Genomic DNA, 22,050 nt, shown 5'->3' on the forward strand with positions numbered 1-22,050 from the left:
CCCTTTCTTATCATATAAAGAGATAGTCGAAAGTTGTATAGTTCAAATTACCCGGGAAAGTAATCCTTGTTTTTTTGTAGGCCTACACAAACGTTGTAGAAAACAAAAATTATGAAAAAATAAACAATGTGGCAAAATGTTATCAGGTATAGGTAATTTAACTTCAATTTTACGTTTTGGTGTTTTATTCAACTTCAGATTTTTATTTTCGCGCTGAATTAAAATCTTTTAAATCTAAATTATCCACCATAGGCCTATACACTTTCTCAGAAACGTGAGTATTTGAACTCATAAATAAACAATTAAGATATGTAAATTAACCAAATATTATTTAGGTTTTATATTGATATGATTGATTATTGAGTTTATCTTATAAAAATATGCAATAGGCCTAATATAATGTTCACTTAAAATAAATGTTATATCACTCACCTACGAGCAGAAACAACACACACAATATACACAATGTCAAGTTTGTCATTCTCCTACGAGTTACTCAGAAACAAACACAACATTAGAATGTTCACCTGAAATAGTGTCAAGTTTATGTCATTCTCCTACGAGTTACTCAGAAACAAACACAACATTAGAATGTTTACCTGAAATAGTGTCTAGTTTATGTCATTCTCCTACGAGTTACTCAGAAACACAAACACAACATTAGAATGTTCACCTGAAATAGTGTCTAGTTTATGTCATTCTCCTACGAGTTACTCAGAAACAAACACACATTAGAATGTTCACCTAAAATAGTGTCAAGTTTATGTCATTCTCCTACGAGTTACTCAGAAACACACACACAACATTAGAATGTTCACCTGAAATAGTGTCTAGTTTATGTCATTCTCCTACGAGTTACTCAGAAACACACACACAACATTAGAATGTTCACCTGAAATAGTGTCTAGTTTATGTCATTCTCCTACGAGTTACTCAGAAACACACACACAACATTAGAATGTTCACCTAAAATATTGTCAAGTTTATGTCATTCTCCTACGAGTTACTCAGAAACACAAACACACATTAGAATGTTCACCTGAAATAGTGTCAAGTTTATGTCATTCTCCTACGAGTTACTCAGAAACACACACACAACATTAGAATGTTCACCTGAAATAGTGTCAAGTTTATGTCATTCTCCTACGAGTTACTCAGAAACACACACAACATTAGAATGTTCACCTAAGATAGTGTCAAGTTTATGTCATTCTCCTACGAGTTACTCAGAAACAAACACAACATTAGAATGTTCACCTAAAATAGTATCTAGTTTATGTCATTCTCCTACGAGTTACTCAGAAACACACACAACATTAGAATGTTCACCTGAAATAGTGTCAAGTTTATGTCATTCTCCTACGAGTTACTCAGAAACACACACAACATTAGAATGTTCACCTGAAATAGTGTCAAGTTTATGTCATTCTCCTACGAGTTACTCAGAAACACACACAACATTAGAATGTTCACTGAAGCATAGCTTAAAAACATCTTTATCATTTTGTAATTAGAATTGACATTTCAAGAAATCCTTCAGCAAAAAATCACATCTAATTTTCTTCTTTATTCACGCAATTAAGGCTTCTGATGACAAAGTTCAAATATCGGACAACTGAACCAGACAGTGACTGTTTTAACTATTTTTATTATTTATTTACATTATTATATACATGACATGCATAGAAATATATATATACTGTATATATATAATTTTTTTGTTACTGTATTTAAAGGCCAGCTTGACGTTCCTTCATGTGTGTTCATTTTCTACATAATCATGTAAAAGTTATATATTTTTGTAAAATTTGTAATAAAAAAAAAATTATAACATAACATGAATAAGCTTTGTACAGATTTGGCTTTTAATATATGTAATCCCTGGTGGAGGCAATGTCTGAAAATTAATGACAATAAGTTAAAATTAGCAAAATAAGGTATTAAGAAATTGTGCTTTTAATTAATTTAATTAATTATCAAATAAAAATAAATTATACTAAACAGTTTGTGGGGAAAACAAAAAATGAAATACAATATTGAAAAAAAAAATATAGAAAATTTATAATGAGTGTGAAATATACAGAAATAATATTCTAAAAAAGCAGTTAACATTTTGTTGAGCATTTCCATTCAATTTCTTAAAAATAAAAGTCAGATTTGTTGAGCTCTTCTACTCCAGTTCAATTTCTGTACTCTTGGACAATATCAAATTTCTTTTTTTTGTTTTTTTCTCTTATTAAAAAAAAAAATCAATCAACCATCATGATCATACTGTTTTGATTTGATCATGTGACTTGTGATGAAATACAAACGAGACACTAGTTTGCCACGCCCCTTTCAGTATGCAATCTGTGACTCCTCGCTTATCAGCACAATGGTTCCACTGAGAGAGGTCGCTGTTGCAATCCGAACCCTCTGGTGGAAGACCTGTTTGGATGTTATTCACACACCTGCGACACTTAAACCTACAAAGGATAGAAATTAAAAGAATCAAAACATTTTTATAAAGTTTTTGATAATTACTATAGCGCCCTTTTCATGAATAATCATACACAAAAGCGCTTACATAGCAAATTATTACCCCGGTGATTAAAGCACTGTCTACACTATCAACCTTTATGTGACAAAAAAATGGTATGTGGCCATTTATGGACATGATGATGTCATATCACTACAAAATTTGGGCATATCACTACCATATTTGGGCACATCACACTAGTTGATAGTGTAGACAGACACATGAAAATGTTGAATCTTACTTATCGTGTGTGTCACTCAAAGTGTCTTCGTTAAGCTTGAATAAATGTCGTAGATCCTCGAGGGAGAAGTGTCTTTCAACGTCACCTTCATTGTCAACCACACAGCTACTTAACGCTTTCTTGTGAGCCTGTCGTTGCAAGATCTTTTCCTCAATTGTTCCAGTCTGTCACAACAAAAGATTAACATTTACAATATCACAAATGTACTGTAGCTTTTACAATAGTTAACAAATAGACCACTGTAGCCGTATTCACCAATCACACTTATGTGAGGTATTTCCCTTAAAGATGTATTGTCCCCCAAAAACATGAAAAATGAAGATTAATTAAATCAGACTTTGAATATGTTGGTTTGTAGTTTTAATAAAGTTAATCACTTCCATAGAAAAAGAAACGAAAAAAAATCATGTTTTGACTTATAAAATGACAAAATAAATGGTTAAATTCAACCAAAAATACATTGGCTGGCAGCCAATTTGACCATTTTTTGCTTTAAATTACATTTTTTTCAGGTAAATACATTTTTTTTCGATCCAATTTTTGGTCAAAGTGGATAACTATTATGTTACATTAAAATAGAATATTCAACAAAAAATTTTGTAAGAATTATTTTTTCAGGGGGACAATACATCTTTAAATATTAAGTATTTCACTTAACTCAATACATATTTAGGTATTTCCCTTAAATTGTTTTCACTTAGATAGGAGATTGAGTGTTTCCCTTAGCCTAAGTGTGAATGGTGAATACAGCCACTGGTTCCCAATAGTCATGGTTATGAAATTATTAACATTGTAAAAAAATGTGTACACTAGGCTATAATTATTGGTCTTATACTAAAAATTATAGCCTCCTATCAACATGGTATTCTTTAAAACTTTTAAAATGTACTGTCAGTATATTATGCAAGGTAGTCAAAATTAAAACAATTATCAGTGGAGCTGTAGCTTGGTGGTTAACATGCTTGCCTTTACTTCCAAATGTACAGGGTTCAATTCTGACCTAGTGCTATAGGGTTGTAAGTCACAACTGTTTCTACTCCACTCCCTAAGCCGCAAATGAGAATTTATAAGCAAAATATAGATTATGCTGTAATTTACATGCTGTTGCATGTGTATGATCAATTCTATTTCACATGTTTTTTCATTTCAAATGAAAAAAAGAATGTGTTTAGTTTTTTTTTTGAAAGAACAAAAAATGAGTAGTTGAGAAGCCTTACTGATACTAGTCTATAAATGTAACAAGGTTTCTTTTGTCCATCTCTCCAGACCCGTGCCATTGCTTGATCGTCATTGGCTGGGTTCCAGTCGGGATCAAACATCACAAGTCTGTTTGCACCAATCAGATTAAGGCCACACCCACCAGCTTTGCTGCTCAACATGAAGATATATTCTGGACTCTAGAACACAAAAGGACAATATTGTGCATAAGTAAATTCTTAATAGAGAGGTTTCGCAACGGTATGACTGCGATAACAAAAACGTATTCGTTTTCGTAAGCCTGTTAAATTCTGTTTTGCACAGTAACAAAATATTGAGGCCGCTGTCCAAACTATGACAGCGATAAATTTGAACAAAATGTAGTTACCCGTTGCTTGGCTGTATGGGCCTAGCGTAAAATCAGAGTGATTTAAACTTTAAAAACTGCTGTATATAAAAAGTGATCTCACATTTTTAGTATTTTGACAAATAAAGTATTGATAGGTTTAAATAACTTAATCTGATGGATATCTTTTGATTCTCTGTGTTTATGTGACAAGGTGGGCATATGTTCACTTACCCTGGGGTCATTGAACTTCTCAACAATCTTAGCTCGCTTCTTTATAGACATTGATCCATCCAAGCGTACAAAGATATACCTAGAAACAAAAAAAACACTTTTACTTTAAAGACTAAACATAAAATAATACATTGAAACATACATAAAACATGAGTTTTTAATGAGTGCTTGATAGCTTACCGACGCTGTAGTATATTGGTTTTATAAAAATTGGCTTTCTCATTAAAAATTTACCAGTTTGTTTACTGTATAGCTCAAAGTTAGCTTTAGTAGCGGTGATAATTGTTTTTTGTGTTGAAACTACAAAATTGCACAACTAAAATTAGTTATTTTTGTCCTTCAAACATTATATCCATTTTAAAAAAATTAGTAATTTTTTGGACATTTTTTGCCATGTAAATTTGTTAGTAAAATTATGCATATCCTTAACCTACCCCCTAAGCCTGGATAACCTCTCAAATAGATCCAGTGTCTGTGTGTAGTTAGACACAAGTACCACCTTGTCACTCGTTGTACTCTTCACCATGGCTAGAATGTAGTCTAGTACAAGAATTTTCCCTGTAGAAAATGCAAATACAAAGAATATCATGAACTAATCGTTCTAAAGCTCCGTCTACACTATTAAACTTTATGTGACAATATATAGACATGATGATGTCATACCACTACCATATTTGGGCACATCATACTTTTTTTGTCAAACTAGTTTTATAGTGTAGACAGAGCTTAACAAATTAATTTTAAACATCAAAGGTATCATACTGGTTGATAAACACCATAGTACAGAAATTGTTTAAGCTCTGTCTACACTATCAAACTTTATAAAAAAAATGTGATATGCCCATATATGGTATATATTTAAGCATATCACTACCATATTTAGGCACAGCACACTTTTGATAGTGTAGACAGAGCTTTATATGGAGCAGCGTAGCATATTTATTGATGGTTTGTGATCAATATGTTGTATTACAAACCGTGGATTGAGTTTCATTAAGATTCAAAGATTTATTGCTTCTTACCTGATAAATCTGGACGAACAATGTTAGGATTATAATTATCAGGAAATAAACTTAGCATTCCTTCAAATCCATCTTTCCCAATTTTACATTTCTCATAAATAAGTGAAGGATCTGACAAAAAAATTACTTAAAATTAGTATTGGTTGATTAGACGTGTGAAAATATCATTTTCATCAAAGGCAGCATAGATAGTTATCCTATAGTGCTAGGATGAAAACTTGTTAGATTTCTTTTGTTTTATGTATGAATAAATATATTTATTTATCTAAATGGGCTTTTACATTCTTCTGTATAATAACATTGATGACAAGGCAATAAACATAATGTTGTTTTTAATATATTGTATACTGACCATTGCAAAGTTTCTTAAGATGAGTGATTGCAGATAGTGATGACACACTAACTTTTCCATTACTTGTAATTTCAGTACTTTTTGACTTCACAAACCGTCTGTAAAGTTCACTTTGTAGTGGTGTTAGCCGGCAACACACAACTTGTTCAACTAAAAATAGAAATGAACGGAAACTAAATGATTGATATATTTTATTCACTAGATTGTGATGTTTACTTTGAAGTGAAATTAAAGGCTCCCTTAAGCTCTCAAAAAAAGTGTGATGTGCCCAAATATGGTAGTGATATGACATCATCATGTCCATATATGGGCACATCACATATTTTTTATCACATAACATTTGATAGTGTAGACAAGATTTAATACCCTTTTCAAACTTGCAAAAAGTAACAACTTATAACAAGGTTTGCATAGTGTGAAGACAATTTTCTGGAAATTCTCCCAAGATTTCACAAGGGACCCATGTAAAATCTTTGGAAAAAAACACACAGATGAGAAGCTGTTATGTTGTTACTGCATGTGTGTGTACTGCCCTGGTATTAAACTGACCTAACACCGTGGCAAGGTAAAGAATATCATGGTTAATCTAAAAAATAAATATGAATACTATGTAACCAATTTATATTTTAAGATTTTACAAAAGAAATGAAAAATAAATAAATCAACTTACTTTTAATTGGCAAGTATTTGGACAAAATTGATGCCGTTCTTCGAATAATGCAGCGATTCACTAGCTTTGCTAACTGTAAAATAAAGATGTGTTAACATCAATAACTATAGGTAAAATTAATAATAGAATACAGTATAACAAGTTGGAATAAAAATAAAACACGCAAAATAGTTAAAATCAATCTCTTTATTCATCTCATAAAAAAAACAATACACATAACAAAAAGGAGTAAAACAAATTAAATGATGATGAAAGGGACCTCCAGGAAAGGGGCTTGTGTTAAGGAATACCATTGCCAAGACAACCATATTCTAGGTCAGGTAAAAGAAATAAAAAAACTAGTTTCAGTAATTTCGTACAAAATACGATTATTACCGCCTACCTCCTCTAGCTTCTCCTGCCCCTTTTTCCTCATAGAATCAGAAGCGTCCGCATCCCGACCACGTAAAATTGGAAGTTCAAATCGTTTCTTAAATTCTTGAGAAGTACCTAAGTTCAAAGCAGCACCAAAATCAGAATGTATTTACACTTGATGTTATTTCTTATCATTTTCCTTTGTAATATGTGGTTTGAAAATGTGCCTTCAAGATTGTACACTATATGGATTCGATTTATTTATAAATAAATTAACCAATGATAACTAAATTCAATTGAATTTATTATTTCAATAAACTGGGTAACCTCTTCAGTCAAAGACTGATCTCTGAGAGGGCCCAGTTATGATCAGTGGCTGTGTGTGTACTAGTAAACCCCCCTACTCATTTCGAAAGATGTACTAGGTTCTTTAAAGTGCTCAGGAGCCAGATGTGTACACTGGATCTACGGTTTATGCTTCCACTGTCTTAACTGCCCGCCCAGCCACTCACTCACTCAATTGAATGTTAAGAATGGCAAAATGTTTATAATAATCCTATTGTAGAACATTTATATTGGTGGTGAAATGCAAAAGTACCTAAAATGCCAGTATTGACAAAGTGTACAAGGCTGAAATACTCCAGAAGATCATTTTGAATTGGTGTTCCAGACAGTAGAACACGTCTTTTAGCATTTAATGCATTCAATGCTAGGTAAGTCTGGTTTTCAGAGTTCTTCAGTCTATGCCCCTGTTTTGAAATATAAAAATAGAGTGCATGAAGACTTTGTTTGCTGTATATGAAAAGAAAAGAGACGTCGCCAAAACTACTGTATAGAGGACGCTATTAAAATCTTAGACATATGCGTTAATAGTAAATAATTCATATGTCAGGCACTTTCCAGGCACGGCAATGGTGGAAAATAGGCAGGAAAACAAATGTTTCATCTTTAGTTAACAAACGAGTGGCTAATAATAATCCTAAAATAATAAATGTATACATTATCGGGATGTTTTTTCCATAACAAATATTATCGGGAGAAATGGGCCTTTCAGCAGGAGGTTGACTAAAACTATCAGGAACCTGCCGCAATTGAGTTGGGAGATTTGAAAACTAGGAATTAAATAGCTAACCTCATCGCATAGGACCAAGCCAACGGAGCCTTTATGAAGGACGGAAGCATGTAGACGGAAAGTTTCGTAAGACAAGATCAAGACAGGATTGGCTGCGCGTCTCCTCGTCTGGCTCATAAAGTAATCTAAACACATAAAAAACATAAACAACATTTCAAAGGCTACTTCAACAACAACAAAGTAAAAATCAGAAATAAATTAGAATAACAACTAAAAAACAACTTAAATGATTAAATATTCAATTCTTAGCTTTTCAGCCAGAAAGTTCAATATAAAAATGTAAATAATTTATGATCAATTTTATAAAAACTTCAATGATAAACAGTGATTTTACCTAATTGTTTATCTATTTCACTTTTTGATCCTGAATCAATGGCTAACGCATTAATTCTGTTCCCCAACCACTTTGTGATTTCATTGTACCAGTTCTAAAAGAAAAAATTTCAACTAAAATGAATTTTTAATAGACAATAACCTTAAAAACTAACCTTAACTTTTCATTAGTGTTCTTTTTAAAGCTTTGCTTTTATTTTTAAATATTTAATAAAATTCAGTATGCTATTGGTGTTTCTGAAATGCAGTTCAGCAGATTAGGTAAATTGTTTTAAATTTAAAAAGAACTTTGACTAAACAAACGACTTAAAAACAACTAAACACTGCACAATTAACTTGTATTACAGCAGCTCCTTGAAGCATGGTAGTGAAAGAAAGTACTGTATCACCTTTTTGAAAAGCCGCAAAGCATGTCTGGTTTTCTGGAAATTATGTTTTTTTTTCCAACTTTTAATAGTAGGGGAAAAAAGAGTTGAATGCATGTCAAAATTCGGCCGGCTTAAACTAATTCAAAACATACTCAAAACTTATATGCTGCCCTGTAATTATAATGAAATATTCATACCTTGACCAAACTTGAGGGCGCAACAACAATTGCCTTTTGAATTTCTGGTGAGGCTGAAACAATTAAACATATTAGTTTTGTAACAGTATACTATAGTGTATCCAGATAATATAAAACTGTTAATAATGATTTGAATTTTATGCTTTATTTTGAATTTATCGATTACATACCATCCGGTCCTTGACGCAATAAGGTCCAAAGCAGGGTAATACATTGAAGTGTTTTACCCAAACCCTGTATAAAAAGTAAAAAATATTTAGCTATGAATAAAAAAAAATGAATGAATAAAGGTTGTATTACCAAGTGAACATATTTAAAATGATATACAGTTGATATACCAAAAACTACACCACAGTTGTTTATTACAGATATACATACAGTACCACAACAAAATAAGTGAAAAACACTCAATTACAGTGGGGTCTTTTTTATTGTGTAATGTGACCTCTATTTATGGTTAAATGACAAGTTCTTGTTAATGTCCCATCTGAAAACCACGGAAGTCTACACTATCAAACTAGTTTGACAAAAAAAGTGTGATGTGCCCAGATATGGTAGTGACATGACATCATCATGTCCATATATGGGCACATCACATTTTTTTGTCACATAAAGTTTGATAGAGTAGACAGAGCTTAAGCATACCATTTCATCTGCCATGATACACCCATAGCTGTTGTCTATCTGGCGACCTGTAACACATTTCCACATAAAATCAACACCCTATAACAAAAGTAAATAACATTAAAATTGCAGTTATGTACGTTGTTGCACCGTACCACGCCGACTGTGCTATCCAATCAAATTTAAGCCATACAATGAAAGCCCAGTGGTCTAATGGTAGGATGTCTGCTTATCAATTAGAAGATTCTAGTTTTGAATCTTTTTTTTTCATTCTCACAAATTTTATTTATAAATTAATTTCCAGTCGGGCGGTTGTTACTCGATGCTCTCAAAATTAAAATCTATAATATACTGATGGAAATGCCAGAAAATAATTCTTATCTTACCTCCCGTTGATGAGGACGAAGAACTTTAGATAATACTGGATCAACAACAACTGAAAAAAGGGAATTATTGCATAATTTCAAAATAGAAATTTGTTTTAAAATGTATGTACTTATTTTATGTATATGAGTGGATTGAAGCTAAAACAGATAGTAAATAGATGTTTAGATGTGCCAGCCAATCATTAGTAAGAATTTATTGATGAGAGTTTGATATAAAAAATGTAATATATAATTTTCTAGATTCCAGGAGACAGTTCTTAAATCTTAACTTACCGTGAACTTGCTGGTTTTCTCTAAAATATAAAACACAAAATGACATATTAATAATTAAAAAACACATATATATATATATATATTTATTAGTTTTACCAAAAACCTCTGATTTTCTGGCTGTTTTACTTTATCATTTTGCTTAATTTATTTTGTATCTCCATTGAGATCCAGCCACTGATACCCACAGCATTGTCATTTTTTCAGTGCTTAATTTATTTTGTATCTCCATTGAGATCCAGCCACTGATACCCACAGCATTGTCATTTTTTCAGTGCTTAATTTATTTTGTATCTCCATTGAGATCCAGCCACTGACACCCACAGCTTTGCCATTTTTTCAGTAATTTGCCTTTGGATTTATATATTTATTATTAAAAACATTACAATACAATAGACATTTCAAAAAATTAATGGACAAACATAAATGTAAAATTCATGATCAAATAATATTTTTAACCAACCTGTCAACTACAATCTGGTCATGTGCTGATAATGTTTGTGGTGAAAACAGAACGAGGGCGCCTTCCTCATTAGGATCATGTAGAGGCTGCTTAGCACCTTGCCTTCTTACACCTAAAGCACGACCCCCAAATGTTGGTCCTATTATAAACAAGTTTAATGATTGAAAAGAGTATTCAATTTGCATAAGAGTACCACAATGTAATATATTTACACAAATTAATGCAGTTACTGCAGTATTTATAATACAGTCAACACTCACAATACTGCATTTTTTGAAAATTGAAAACTCTGTAAAACCAGACTTTTTTTTAAAAAGTTCCCAAATGCTTTTTTTTCTCCATAAAAAAACATTTGGAATACCAGATTTTCCAGAAAACCAGACATATTAGGCCAGCTCAAGGCTGTTCTGTATTAGGAGTACCACAATAAAAAAAAAGATATAATTTTACCTTTATAATTAGGAATTGGAATCTTGAATGGCTTGGATAAAATCTTTCGAATTAAGTCTTCCTGTAATAAGAAAAGAAAGCAACCGATCAGAGCTCAGGAATTATTATCATGTTCACAGTACTTATTAAAAATGATGTTATCATATACTGTATTTACAAAACCTATAGTAAATGCAACAATAATAAATCTATAAAGGTTCATTTAATTTGAATAATTCAGGAAGTTACATGATTTGATGCTTGTGTTGAGCCATTGCTGATTATCTCTAAAGGTTGCCTAGCAACTAAAGATGATACCACACCATTCTGGCCGCACTTTATGTATTTGCTTCTTTCCTAAAGAACAAAGAAAAAATACATTTTCTTGATAAATATATATTTTAACTTAGTAACTATGGTATGAACTTTAAAAAAAAATTGCTTGTTTGCCAATCATTTTTAAAATATGGTACTGTAGGTCAGTGGTTAATAATCCTTGGTTCAATTCACTGGTTTTGACATATAATATCTCAATTCAGAATACATTTTCTTATCTTGTTATTGTTGATTTAACTTGATTATTAATTATCAATTAATTAATCTGAAAAACTCACAGTAGTAGTTGATGTAGCATCAAATGACGATTTCCTTTTTGCTGTTGAGGTAGCCAGAGCCAGCTGGCTAGGTGCATGTTGTCGTCTCTGTAATAGAAATAAAAACATGGAAAAGGTTAGGCCTAGCTAGACTATTTAGGCCCTATGTTTTTATAGAAAATTAAGATCATTCTTAATTATTAATAAATAATAATAATAAAATTACAATTATTAGTTAGGCCCCTCTAGCCTATAATATTTATATTGCCAATTCCTCAACCCCACCAACTTGGCCCACCCCCTCTCTACTAGGCCTAGGCCTAGCTAGTTAGAAGTCTGGCCGTTCCTTTTCTCTAGGCTAGCCTAGGCCTAGTATGTTTTAGACACAGTTTTTGGCCTCTTCCTACTAGTTAGCTCCTGGCTAGGCCTAGCCTAGCTAGGCCTATTCTGTAAGAGCCTAAAATATGCATAGGCTAGGCCTAGAGGCAACAAAATTAGTCAAACAATATAAATTTAGAATATACCATGAAAAAGCACGACAAAATAAACCACGTTCCAACATGCCAAACTCCAAAAACAGCAAATTTAATTCTCCATCAAAAACAAAAATTAAATTACGCGCTGAGAATTTAAGAAAAAAAAGAAAGAACCTTTGACATACGCATGCGTACACATCATCTCTCTGTTGCGCCCTCTGTCGTCTGGGAATGGGATTTCCCGTATTTTTATTTTGATCCGGATAAAGTGGTTGCTGTCCTTGTCAGAATTTATTTGGAAATCGTCATTTAAATCGTTTAATAGGTTTATTCTTTTCTTTTTATGTTTGAATGATTATTTTTACTGAGAAGCTTTTGAAGCTTGTCTCCTTGTCGTTACTTCCAGCAGGCAGGGAGAGTTGTTGAATGTTGTTTCCTTATTTTTAAGCCTAAAAAGTCTAGGCCTAGGCCTATCTACTACTAGTACTAAACTATCTATACTAGGCCTATACTAGGCCTAGTAGTAGGCCTACAGCATCTATAGTACAGGAAAGTGACACTTACTATAAATAATTCATTATTTATAAAATAGTGTTACTAACCACAATAAAAGATTTATCTAGATGTTTTGCTATTATATTGCTATGGAGTTTGGGGACTATATAATATATTGGGTGTAATGCCATGGTATCTGATACATGTGAAAATTGTATTCTAAAAATAACAGACGAGACAGAATACACACCAGGTCCATATTGAGAATTACATCTACATGTTTAATCTTTTAAGCATTTTCTAATTTTTATTGCAATATTAATAATTTCTTATTTTATAATAATTCTTTAGGCTTTGCTTTCAAGATGCAGTTGAGAAGTTTTTTAGCGTTTGGATTGTACCCTCTGATTGTTGTATTTGTAACGCAACAAAGAATCCATATGGTTGAAGGTGACAGCATTGATGGACTTGAAATGATTCATGACAACCAGGAAACTAGCGACCCAGACATTACAGAAATTCAGGTATAAAAAAGTAGAAAAACCAGTGGATTTTGAAATAGGGGGGACGAGGGACTGAAATTTGTAAAGTTATTCTGTAAATTCTGAAATTAACCTACTGTAATGTCCTATCTTTTGCATTATAATGAGTTGCGTAACGAGCCCCCTGGTTTAGGAAACCCTAAGTAGCCCTCCAACTAGGCCTCAGGTGTTTTTAGCTATTTTCGACATATTTTAATGCCTGTTTTTTCCTCTGGGCACTGCTCAGGGCCCCCATAAGCTTCGGGGCCCCTGGGTGTAGCCAGTGAGTGCTCATAGCCGTTACACCACTAATTATAACTTCCAAAATGTAGTAAAAAATGTAATATTTTCCATATAATGTCTGATTCTGTTTTACTCCATTTTTTAATCCACTTTCTGAAATACGGCAGTCTGACACTCAACAAGAACTCAGAGGTCAACTTGAGTCTTGTTTAGCAGATAACCAAGTTCTCAATGAGAAGCTCTATGAAAAAACTGACCTAGAGACTGCAAAGCTGGGAAAAAAGAAGATTAATGATGGCTTCTTTAAGCAGTTTGTTCGACAATTCTTGGAAGAAATGGAGTGTCTCAATAAAGATTGTGTAAGTGATAAGACATGAAAAAATACTATTTCAAATTATGACTTTAATTTTGATTCATAATAGAAGTGCATTTTTTCTTTTTAAGCCTGAACCATATGATATCGTGTATGTCTACCTAACACAAACGAACATAGAGACACTAAATAAGTATGTGAAAGGGAATGGAGAAACAGCAGATGCTCTCTATGTAATGAAGAATATGATTCAAAGTGTACAAGTCACAGAATACAAAAGTTATTGGGATAGATTGTTATCTTTTCTTGGAGTGGATGAGACGTCATTTAAGCTTGTAAGTGAAAATTGAGTAAAGGCCTGGAGAAATAATCTAATCTAGTCTTTGTTGGGTTATTAGCTTCCAATAATATCCAAGGACTTGAATCAACTTCATGTTTAAGAACTGCCTGTGCTGTCTTTTGTGGGATGACTCTCTTTGCTTTGTCCTTAAAGATCTGTCTACACTATCAAACTAGTTTTGACAACAAAATGTGATATTCCCATATATGGACATGATGATGTCATATCACTACCATATTTAAGCATATCACTTGGGCACATCACACTTTAATGGTGTAGACAGAGCTTTATAGTGTAGACAGAGCTTAATACTTCCATGGTCTTCAGATGGGACATTAACAAGAACTTGTCATTTAACTATAAATAGAGGTCACATTACACACTAAAAACCCAGATACTATTAAATAACATTTTTATACATATTTTTATTTCAGATTATTGCTGTGGCAGTGTTAATGTTTTGCTTTATGGCATTTGAAAAGACTACATCCCTAACTTACATGAACCAGTTTCTGATACTGATTCTCATTATCTTTGTGATAAGTATTCCTTGGAACTGGCTTCAGCTTTATCAGGTAAAAACAACAGTATTTTTTTTTTTAATCTCCAATTAATAATTGGTAATGGCTTCATATTTACATTGCTCTTCATACACAGTGGACCCGATAAAACACATACGCATTCTTTCATTTCCCCCTTAAAGCCTTGTCTACACTATCAAACTTTATGTGACAAAAATGTGATGTGCCCATTTATGGACATGATGATGTTGTATCACTACCATATTTGGGCACATCACTACCATTTTTTTTCACATAAAGTTTGATAGTGTAGACAAAGCTTAAGATCCCTTTGTGTTGATTACCTGCAACAAACAGCACTTCTTTGTCTGGATATAATAAATGTGATTTTTATTTTATAAGAACAAAAGATATATATGATAATAATAAAAGAATAATGAAATGAATATACAATAACATCTTTTCCCAAAGGATACAAAGTGCTGAATTTCTTTAAGTTTTCGATCCTCAATTTCAGGAAAAACTTTCGGAACGACAAGCAGAAATGATGAAGGAGACGGATATACCAGACTACTGTCGTCCGCAGAAGGACATGTCACCGTGGAAAGCATTGAAGCAATATTTGAAAAAGATCACATCAATTAAAGATGAATGCAAAGAATTTCAAAAAAGATATATGGTTGATCCTATACTTGAAGTTTCACCGATTAAGGTAATTATATATATATACTGTTTACTATGAAGAAAAGCTATTTAAATGTCAAAGTATCCCATTTAGAACATTGTAAAATTCTATGTTTAAAAGCTTCAACATATTTAAAAACATCATTTCAATTTACTGTAAGATGCAATAACAAACTTGTATATTGCGTTATGGAATAACGTCTATTGTCAAAGAACACTATGAAATTCCCTACCAAATCACATAAATAAAAATGCCACTCTTGCAATTGTTGAATCTTCACTTTAGGTATATATAATATGTAGTACCAACTTGATTATCATTTAATTTTATTTTTTTTACATTTAATCTATTTTTCCTCAATGATTCAAATCAAACCAAGGCAACATAATACAAATATAACTATACAGATCATATTTGTCTAGATTTCAGATTAAATTTTGAGATTTGTATTTATAAACTTTTAACTAGCAGTTGTATTTGTATATACAGGCCGTTTCCAAGACATTTGCGGTTCTGTTTTTTGCACCTGCAAAAGAGCTAGGCACAGCAGTAGCAGACTTTCATAAGGAATTCTTAGGAAACCTGCCTCCACTTATTTGGATACCAGCTTTAATTTCTTGGATTCTGACGTTGACTGTTGTTATACTGATCCTTTACCGTGGGTGTGGATCTGGTCAGCATGTGAATGTTCATCACGTCCCTGCTGCGCCTCAAATTGCCGAACCATCAAGACAAATGGTTGAATCTGTAAGGGCTAATATATATTTTTTAACAATCTTTTAGAAAACTTTTGAAATTTAAAGTTTTAAAAAATCAATCAATCAGAATTATGTGATGTCTAATGATTAAAACAACCGTTCCCATACAAAATATATTTACTAGAAGTTGCACTATTAATAGCCTAATATCAAATATTAGCCGAACGGTTAAGGCAGGGACGCTGCTTACCATACCTAAAGTGGCAACAATATTGACATGGGTTCGAGCCCGACTCAATCTTAGTTCTGGTGGTGGAACAAGTCTTCTCGGATAAGGACTATAAACCGTAGGTCCAGTGTACACAGTTATAACCCATGTGCACTTTAAAGAACCCAGTTCATCATCCGGCGAGTAGGGGTTACCCCAGTGAACTAATTCACAAAATAGCATCTGCATCAGAAGGATTACCACCTATCTGATAGGACAGTGATTAATTTACTATTGGTAATCATTGGCCTAAAGACATAAAAACAAAATAAAATAAATGTCTCTTGCATAACTTGGAAAGGATGAAGTGTAATGATGGCATGATTGCTTCATAAAGCTCTGTCTACACTATTAAACTTTATGTGATGTGCCCACATGTACACGATGATGTCATATCACTACCATATTTAAGCATATCACTACTATATATAGGCATATCACTACCATATTTGGTCACATCACACTTTGTTCTTAGATTGTACAAGAACGCTTGCGATGTTATGAAGAAGAAGTTGGTTACCGCCAAGGCACTCGTTCCCCCAGTCTTCCCCCTGTTACGCTCCGAGCAAGAGGACAAGCTACTCTTCAAGAACTCGAAGTTGAAAATCGACGGCAATCGAGACGTTCACAAGATTATGCTGATAGTAGTGGTTCACCTATTACTAAGAAAAATCAGAATGTTAATTCAATTTGTCAATGTGATGAAGAAGTAAAAGAGGTACTCATCATATATATTAATTTATTATATATATATGTGTATATATAAACACAACAGGCAAAGAACATTAAGTCTAAACCGCTCGGTGATATACTGAAATTTAATTAATTAATTTGAAACGATAAAGATGAGGAAATCTGTGAGAATGAGAAAAAGTCGCCCCAACCGAGACTCGAACTCGGACCGCCTGCTTGATATGCAGATGTCCTAACCATTAGACCACTGGGGCTTTCATGGTATTGTTCGAACTCGATTGGATAGCGACTCTTTAACATTCTCGGCGTGGTACGGCGGAACAGCACTAGTCCTCAGTTGTACGCACGCGCAACAGAGATCAAATTGATACGCCCTCATCTTTCAGTATTTTTATTCACGAGGCGGGATCTCCGAAGAGATACTTTTATATATATAAACACAACAGGCAAAGAACATTAAGTCTAAACCGCTCGGTGATATACTGAAATTTAATTAATTAATTTGAAACGATAAAGATGAGGAAATCTGTGAGAATGAGAAAAATGTGTATATATATATATATAAATCCAAAGGCAAATTACTGTAAAAATGGCAATGCTGTGGGTATCAGTGGCTAGATCTCAATGGAGATACAAAAAGTGAAAATCTTAATCAAAACGATAAAGTAAAACAGCCAGAAAAGTGAAAGTACTTGAACAAAGTCGATAGATAAATCAGGCAAGTGCTGCCTGAGTGGACAGGAATAAAAGAAATAAAACAAAAGAGGCATATATATAATATATATAAATACATTAGGCATAGAACATTAATATATAATATATATATACTTGCTTTATAAGCATATAACTTGCTGTATTTTGTATAAAACTTTAAACATACCGTCCACTAACCATGCCTTTATATATATAAGTAAGTCACAAAAGCTTATCAAAATGTTGAGTTATCAATATGGGCCGAAATATTAATGACACCTCTGTCACACTCTGCATTTTGCCAAGTATTTCTCTCAGTTTCCGAGTGCTTATTCATTATAATGTATTATTATCAACTATAAAATCACTGTTTCAATAACTGGTAATCTGTTCACAGGCAAATTCCTTTCATAACCAAAATATGGCACTGAGAAAAAAATCCTGACATTCGACGGGGTTTAACCAGGAACCTTACCACTAGTATACAACTTGGCTTTGTATATCTATGTTGATACAGTGTAAGTTGTTGAACTCTAAAATTCACTTTGTTCCTTTTGTAGGTCGTTGATGCACAATTAAAGATGTATCTAGAAAAGAAAGATAACTACTCAACATGGTCTCCAAAGAGTGCTACTTCAGAGGATGTCTCCGACAATATAAAGAAAGACAACATCTCAATATGGTCTCCAAAGAGTGCTACTACGGAGGAAGCCTCCGACGATATAAAGAAAAACAACATCTCAACATGGTCTCCAAAGAGTGCTAATTCAGAGGAAGTCTCAGACGATAAAAAGAAAGATAACATCTCAACATGGTCTCCAAAGAGTGCTACTTCGGAGGAAGTCTCCAACAATATAAACCTCCCAATACAAGAAGAGGTTGAAATGGAGGTTCCTTCCAATACCTCTATTGCTGAAAAATCTGAAACAAGTTTTGGGGAGACACAAGGAGCTGACGAATATCCTGGAGAGAAATTGTCAGATACAGAAGATGATGATGAAGATGATTTTGTTGTTCTTCAATCGTCAAGCAATATGTCTCCCTCCAAATAAAGACCCCTCCAAATAAAGACCCCTCCAGCCCCGGATGGTCACCTACCTCTTGCCATTATCCGCTCCTTCCAATTAAAGACTCTCTCTAATCAGAGACCACGGTTTTGGTGGACCAAACTGAACATTTTCCTACAATTAAATACCACTTTAAAATAATTCAATTGGACAGGATGGACAAACCAACACATTTATAAGCTGGTTACATAAAATATATATATATATATAGCTCTGCTAATTTTTCTGGCTGGACTTTATTGTTTTGATTTAGCTTTTCGCTTTTTTTTTCTCCATCCAGCCTCTGATACCCACGGCTTTGTCATTTTTTCAGTAATTTGCCTTTGGATATATATATATATACTGATGAAGGGCTAGAGTTGCCCGAAGGCTCTGCTAACTTTTCTGGTTGTTTTACTTTATCGCTTTGATTTAGCTTTTCACTTTTTTTTTGTATCTCCATTGAGATCCAGCCACTGATACCCACAGCATTGTCATTTATTCAGTATTTTGCCTTTGGATTTATATATATACAAAAACATCGCAGGCACAAAATAATATATGTAATATATTGAAATTCTGACATTTAAATAAGGTAATTTAAAGACCACTTCTAGTGTCAGTCTTTAGTTGGGAGTCCAAAGCTACTAAAGACCACTAACATCTGGGGCCCAAAAGTGGTCTTTTAAATAGAGGGAGATCAGCATCTGATGTTACTGCAACCATTTGATTACTCAGATTTGATGTCATTGCCATTTATTATAAATAATAATTGCATATGAAAATGTCTTTAGGTTTCATATACTGTGCCCCATCAGAGCTTACGATTTCGGACCAAAACATTTTGGGTTTTTTTGTGCTAAAAAATGTTAAAACCCAGTAAAATCATGCCAGTATCAACCAAGCCACTATAAAAAAAGTTTTTTTAGGACTGTAACAGTATTTATGTTTTACGTTATCAATATACAGTAGAGTGTTCTATATTTAAACAGCTTTAGCTATGGTAATATTATTTTTTATATTAAAAGAATATCTGGAATTGTTTATATTAAGTTTATTTTCTTTGGTAGTAGAGCACAATTTTATTATGAATAACTTTATTACTACATAAACAATTTTAAAACTCTGCTTTGGAAAAAGATAATAAAACTCTATAAGGATAATTAAATGATTAAAACCATACATTTTAATTTCTGCAGATCAAAAACAGTAAATTATTAGCATATTATAGGACTACAATATTGAATATGATCTTATGCACAATGTGATGAGAAATATTCAAAACTTTAAAAGTAGTTTTTATACAGTTTTTGTTATTTAATTGTAATTTATATAGGCCCTACAATTCCAATTAAAGTTATACCATTCTAGTAGTATGAATGTATTTAGATGTGTATTTGTATTAATTCAGTGTTAATAGCTATAAAGGAGATAAATTGATTACGTTTGCTATTCCGAATCAGATTAACAGAATGGCAACCAAGGGTAGGAAAGAGGAGAAGAGGAAGACAGAAAAGAAGGTGGAGAGATGATCTAACAACATACATTGGAACGGCTGCATGGACTAGGACAGCAAGAATTAGACAGAAATGGAAATGTTATGAGGAGGGCTTCATTCAACATATGGATGAACTATGCACAGATAGAAAGCTATTCCGAACCAATTTAAACAAGAGGCACACTGCTCACTCTTTTTAAAAACCTCATCGGCAAGAATATATTGTTAAGAATAATTTCTTTACATTTCTAAAATATTGTTAGGGCCTACATTTCTACAACAGTTTTGGGACAACAGATGCATGAAATTACATTCTAGAGACTAAAAAACTCATTAGTACATCATCAAACATCTCTTTAGGTTGTTTCTGCTCGTGTATCATTACCTTTAAGTATGTTCATGTTACATAATAATTTGATGCATTTACACCATACCATACGGCCATTGTTACGTATGTATTTATCTAACTAAAAGCTTTTTGGACGTTTTTCTAAATGATTTTTGGACGTAAACATTACCATTAGCTAACTTTATTTATCTAAAACCACCGTTAAACTTCTGGTTAATTTCACAAGTCGCTATTGTGTTGTAAAGATGTGTTGAATTATGGAGAAATAAGTTTATTTCTCCATGGTTGAATTTATACTTTAAACGCTTTTCGGATGTGATGTTAAGCCGTTGGTGTAAGAAGTGAATGGTGTGAAGAGCGCATTAGGTTGTATTCGGGTCTTAACGTGTTGGATTTTCTTCGATAAAGAAGAAAAGTTAATATATAGTTGCATATTAAACATACTAAACCATATATATTTACATTATTTTAATTTCCCAATCATACAACTTAGTATAGTTGATTACAGTAGGAACAAGTTTTTATAAACAATTTCACAAAAGCATGTCATTTAGAATCAATGAATATTCATGAATAAAACATCTAACATAAACACTACAAAACAAGTAATTTAACAAAAAGAAATTTTAAAAATAGCTAAAATATTTACATTCTGAGCCATTTGGTGGTCAGTTAAGCTTGCTTCCAACTTGGATACAATGATGTAAGCGCGTCGCAAGTTAGTTGACCAATCACGAACGACAGTTCCATCTAGTTTACACATAACTTATTACAAATAATATGAAAGTATTTTAATTTATTGTAATTGTTTCTACTGTGGAGTAGCTTTGTGTCAGGGTGTTCAGTATTTGGTCAGATGTTTTACCCTGCTCTGATTTAATTTGTACTTTGAGAATACTCGGGTGGGACTCTAACCGACTACTTCCCGATCACTTGCCTGGCGTTCATACCTCTAGCTAGACCACCGAGCTTGCGCTGATGGCTATGGGCCGATCACTTGCCTGGCGTTCATACCTCTAGCTAGACCACCGAGCTTGCGCTGATGGCTATGGGTTAGATTCGAGCGAGTACTGCACCAACATGTGATGTAATTGTATGTAACTCCTTTGTGGAGTAGCTTTAGGTAGGCCTATACAATGTATTTGTTCGACAAAAACGTCTTGGGCTTCTAAAGAGTCCATGAAGCTGGCTCACAAGCCAACAGTCCTAGCTTACAAATTATTATAACATTATATAGGCCTACAATTAGTCAAATTTCATAAACGAATAAAAAATATACATGATGTTGAAAATAAAAACAGATACTACATAAAAATTGAATTTAAAAGCATATGTATATTATTCTTATTTTTGGTTAAATGGATGCTGTACAACAAATGAGATTTATTCAGTAATGTACAACAAGCCTATAAGGAAAATAGTGACGAAAAAAAATGAAATGTTTGTTCTTAGTTAGACGTTGGGAATTAACCGTAACTATAG

General features: G+C 32.8%; 2 protein-coding genes across 3 annotated transcripts in view; one reads left to right on the top strand and one right to left on the bottom strand.

Annotated features, from left to right (window-relative positions):
* LOC144844236 (DNA repair and recombination protein RAD54-like) overlaps positions 1–12,350 on the bottom strand; it is a 172,400-nt gene extending 160,050 nt beyond the window's left edge. The window contains exons 1-22 of one of the 2 annotated variants that reach the window (XM_078701033.1): positions 12,254–12,350; positions 11,751–11,837; positions 11,386–11,493; positions 11,158–11,218; positions 10,708–10,846; positions 10,248–10,267; positions 9,975–10,024; positions 9,610–9,687; positions 9,135–9,198; positions 8,965–9,017; positions 8,401–8,494; positions 8,067–8,191; positions 7,533–7,683; positions 6,963–7,069; positions 6,581–6,653; positions 5,911–6,060; positions 5,559–5,669; positions 4,971–5,094; positions 4,537–4,615; positions 3,977–4,156; positions 2,760–2,923; positions 2,239–2,465 (exon numbers count right to left, since the gene is read on the bottom strand). In XM_078701033.1, the coding sequence (XP_078557159.1) occupies positions 2,267–2,465; positions 2,760–2,923; positions 3,977–4,156; positions 4,537–4,615; positions 4,971–5,094; positions 5,559–5,669; positions 5,911–6,060; positions 6,581–6,653; positions 6,963–7,069; positions 7,533–7,683; positions 8,067–8,191; positions 8,401–8,494; positions 8,965–9,017; positions 9,135–9,198; positions 9,610–9,687; positions 9,975–10,024; positions 10,248–10,267; positions 10,708–10,846; positions 11,158–11,218; positions 11,386–11,493; positions 11,751–11,837; positions 12,254–12,256 (2,220 nt within the window). In that variant the 5' untranslated portion in view covers positions 12,257–12,350 and the 3' untranslated portion in view covers positions 2,239–2,266. Of the gene's footprint in view, positions 1–1,628; positions 2,466–2,759; positions 2,924–3,976; positions 4,157–4,536; positions 4,616–4,970; positions 5,095–5,558; positions 5,670–5,910; positions 6,061–6,580; positions 6,654–6,962; positions 7,070–7,532; positions 7,684–8,066; positions 8,192–8,400; positions 8,495–8,964; positions 9,018–9,134; positions 9,199–9,609; positions 9,688–9,974; positions 10,025–10,247; positions 10,268–10,707; positions 10,847–11,157; positions 11,219–11,385; positions 11,494–11,750; positions 11,838–12,253 lie in introns of those variants that run through there. The other variant, XM_078701032.1, reaches the window with a different exon arrangement.
* Positions 12,351–12,473: 123 nt separating this feature from the next.
* LOC144844244 (chloride channel CLIC-like protein 1) lies at positions 12,474–19,765 on the top strand. Its single transcript, XM_078701051.1, has 9 exons — positions 12,474–12,530; positions 13,052–13,224; positions 13,632–13,823; positions 13,909–14,112; positions 14,552–14,692; positions 15,156–15,350; positions 15,813–16,070; positions 16,765–17,007; positions 18,236–19,765. The coding sequence occupies exons 2-9, from the start codon at positions 13,066–13,068 to the stop codon at positions 18,725–18,727; spliced, it is 1,884 nt and encodes a 627-aa protein (XP_078557177.1). The 5' UTR covers positions 12,474–12,530; positions 13,052–13,065; the 3' UTR covers positions 18,728–19,765.
* Positions 19,766–22,050: the final 2,285 nt, after the last annotated feature.

The sequence above is a fragment of the Antedon bifida genome, chromosome 6 (assembly GCF_963402885.1).
Source record: "Antedon bifida chromosome 6, ecAntBifi1.1, whole genome shotgun sequence".
Classification (NCBI taxonomy): Eukaryota; Metazoa; Echinodermata; class Crinoidea; order Comatulida; family Antedonidae; genus Antedon; species Antedon bifida.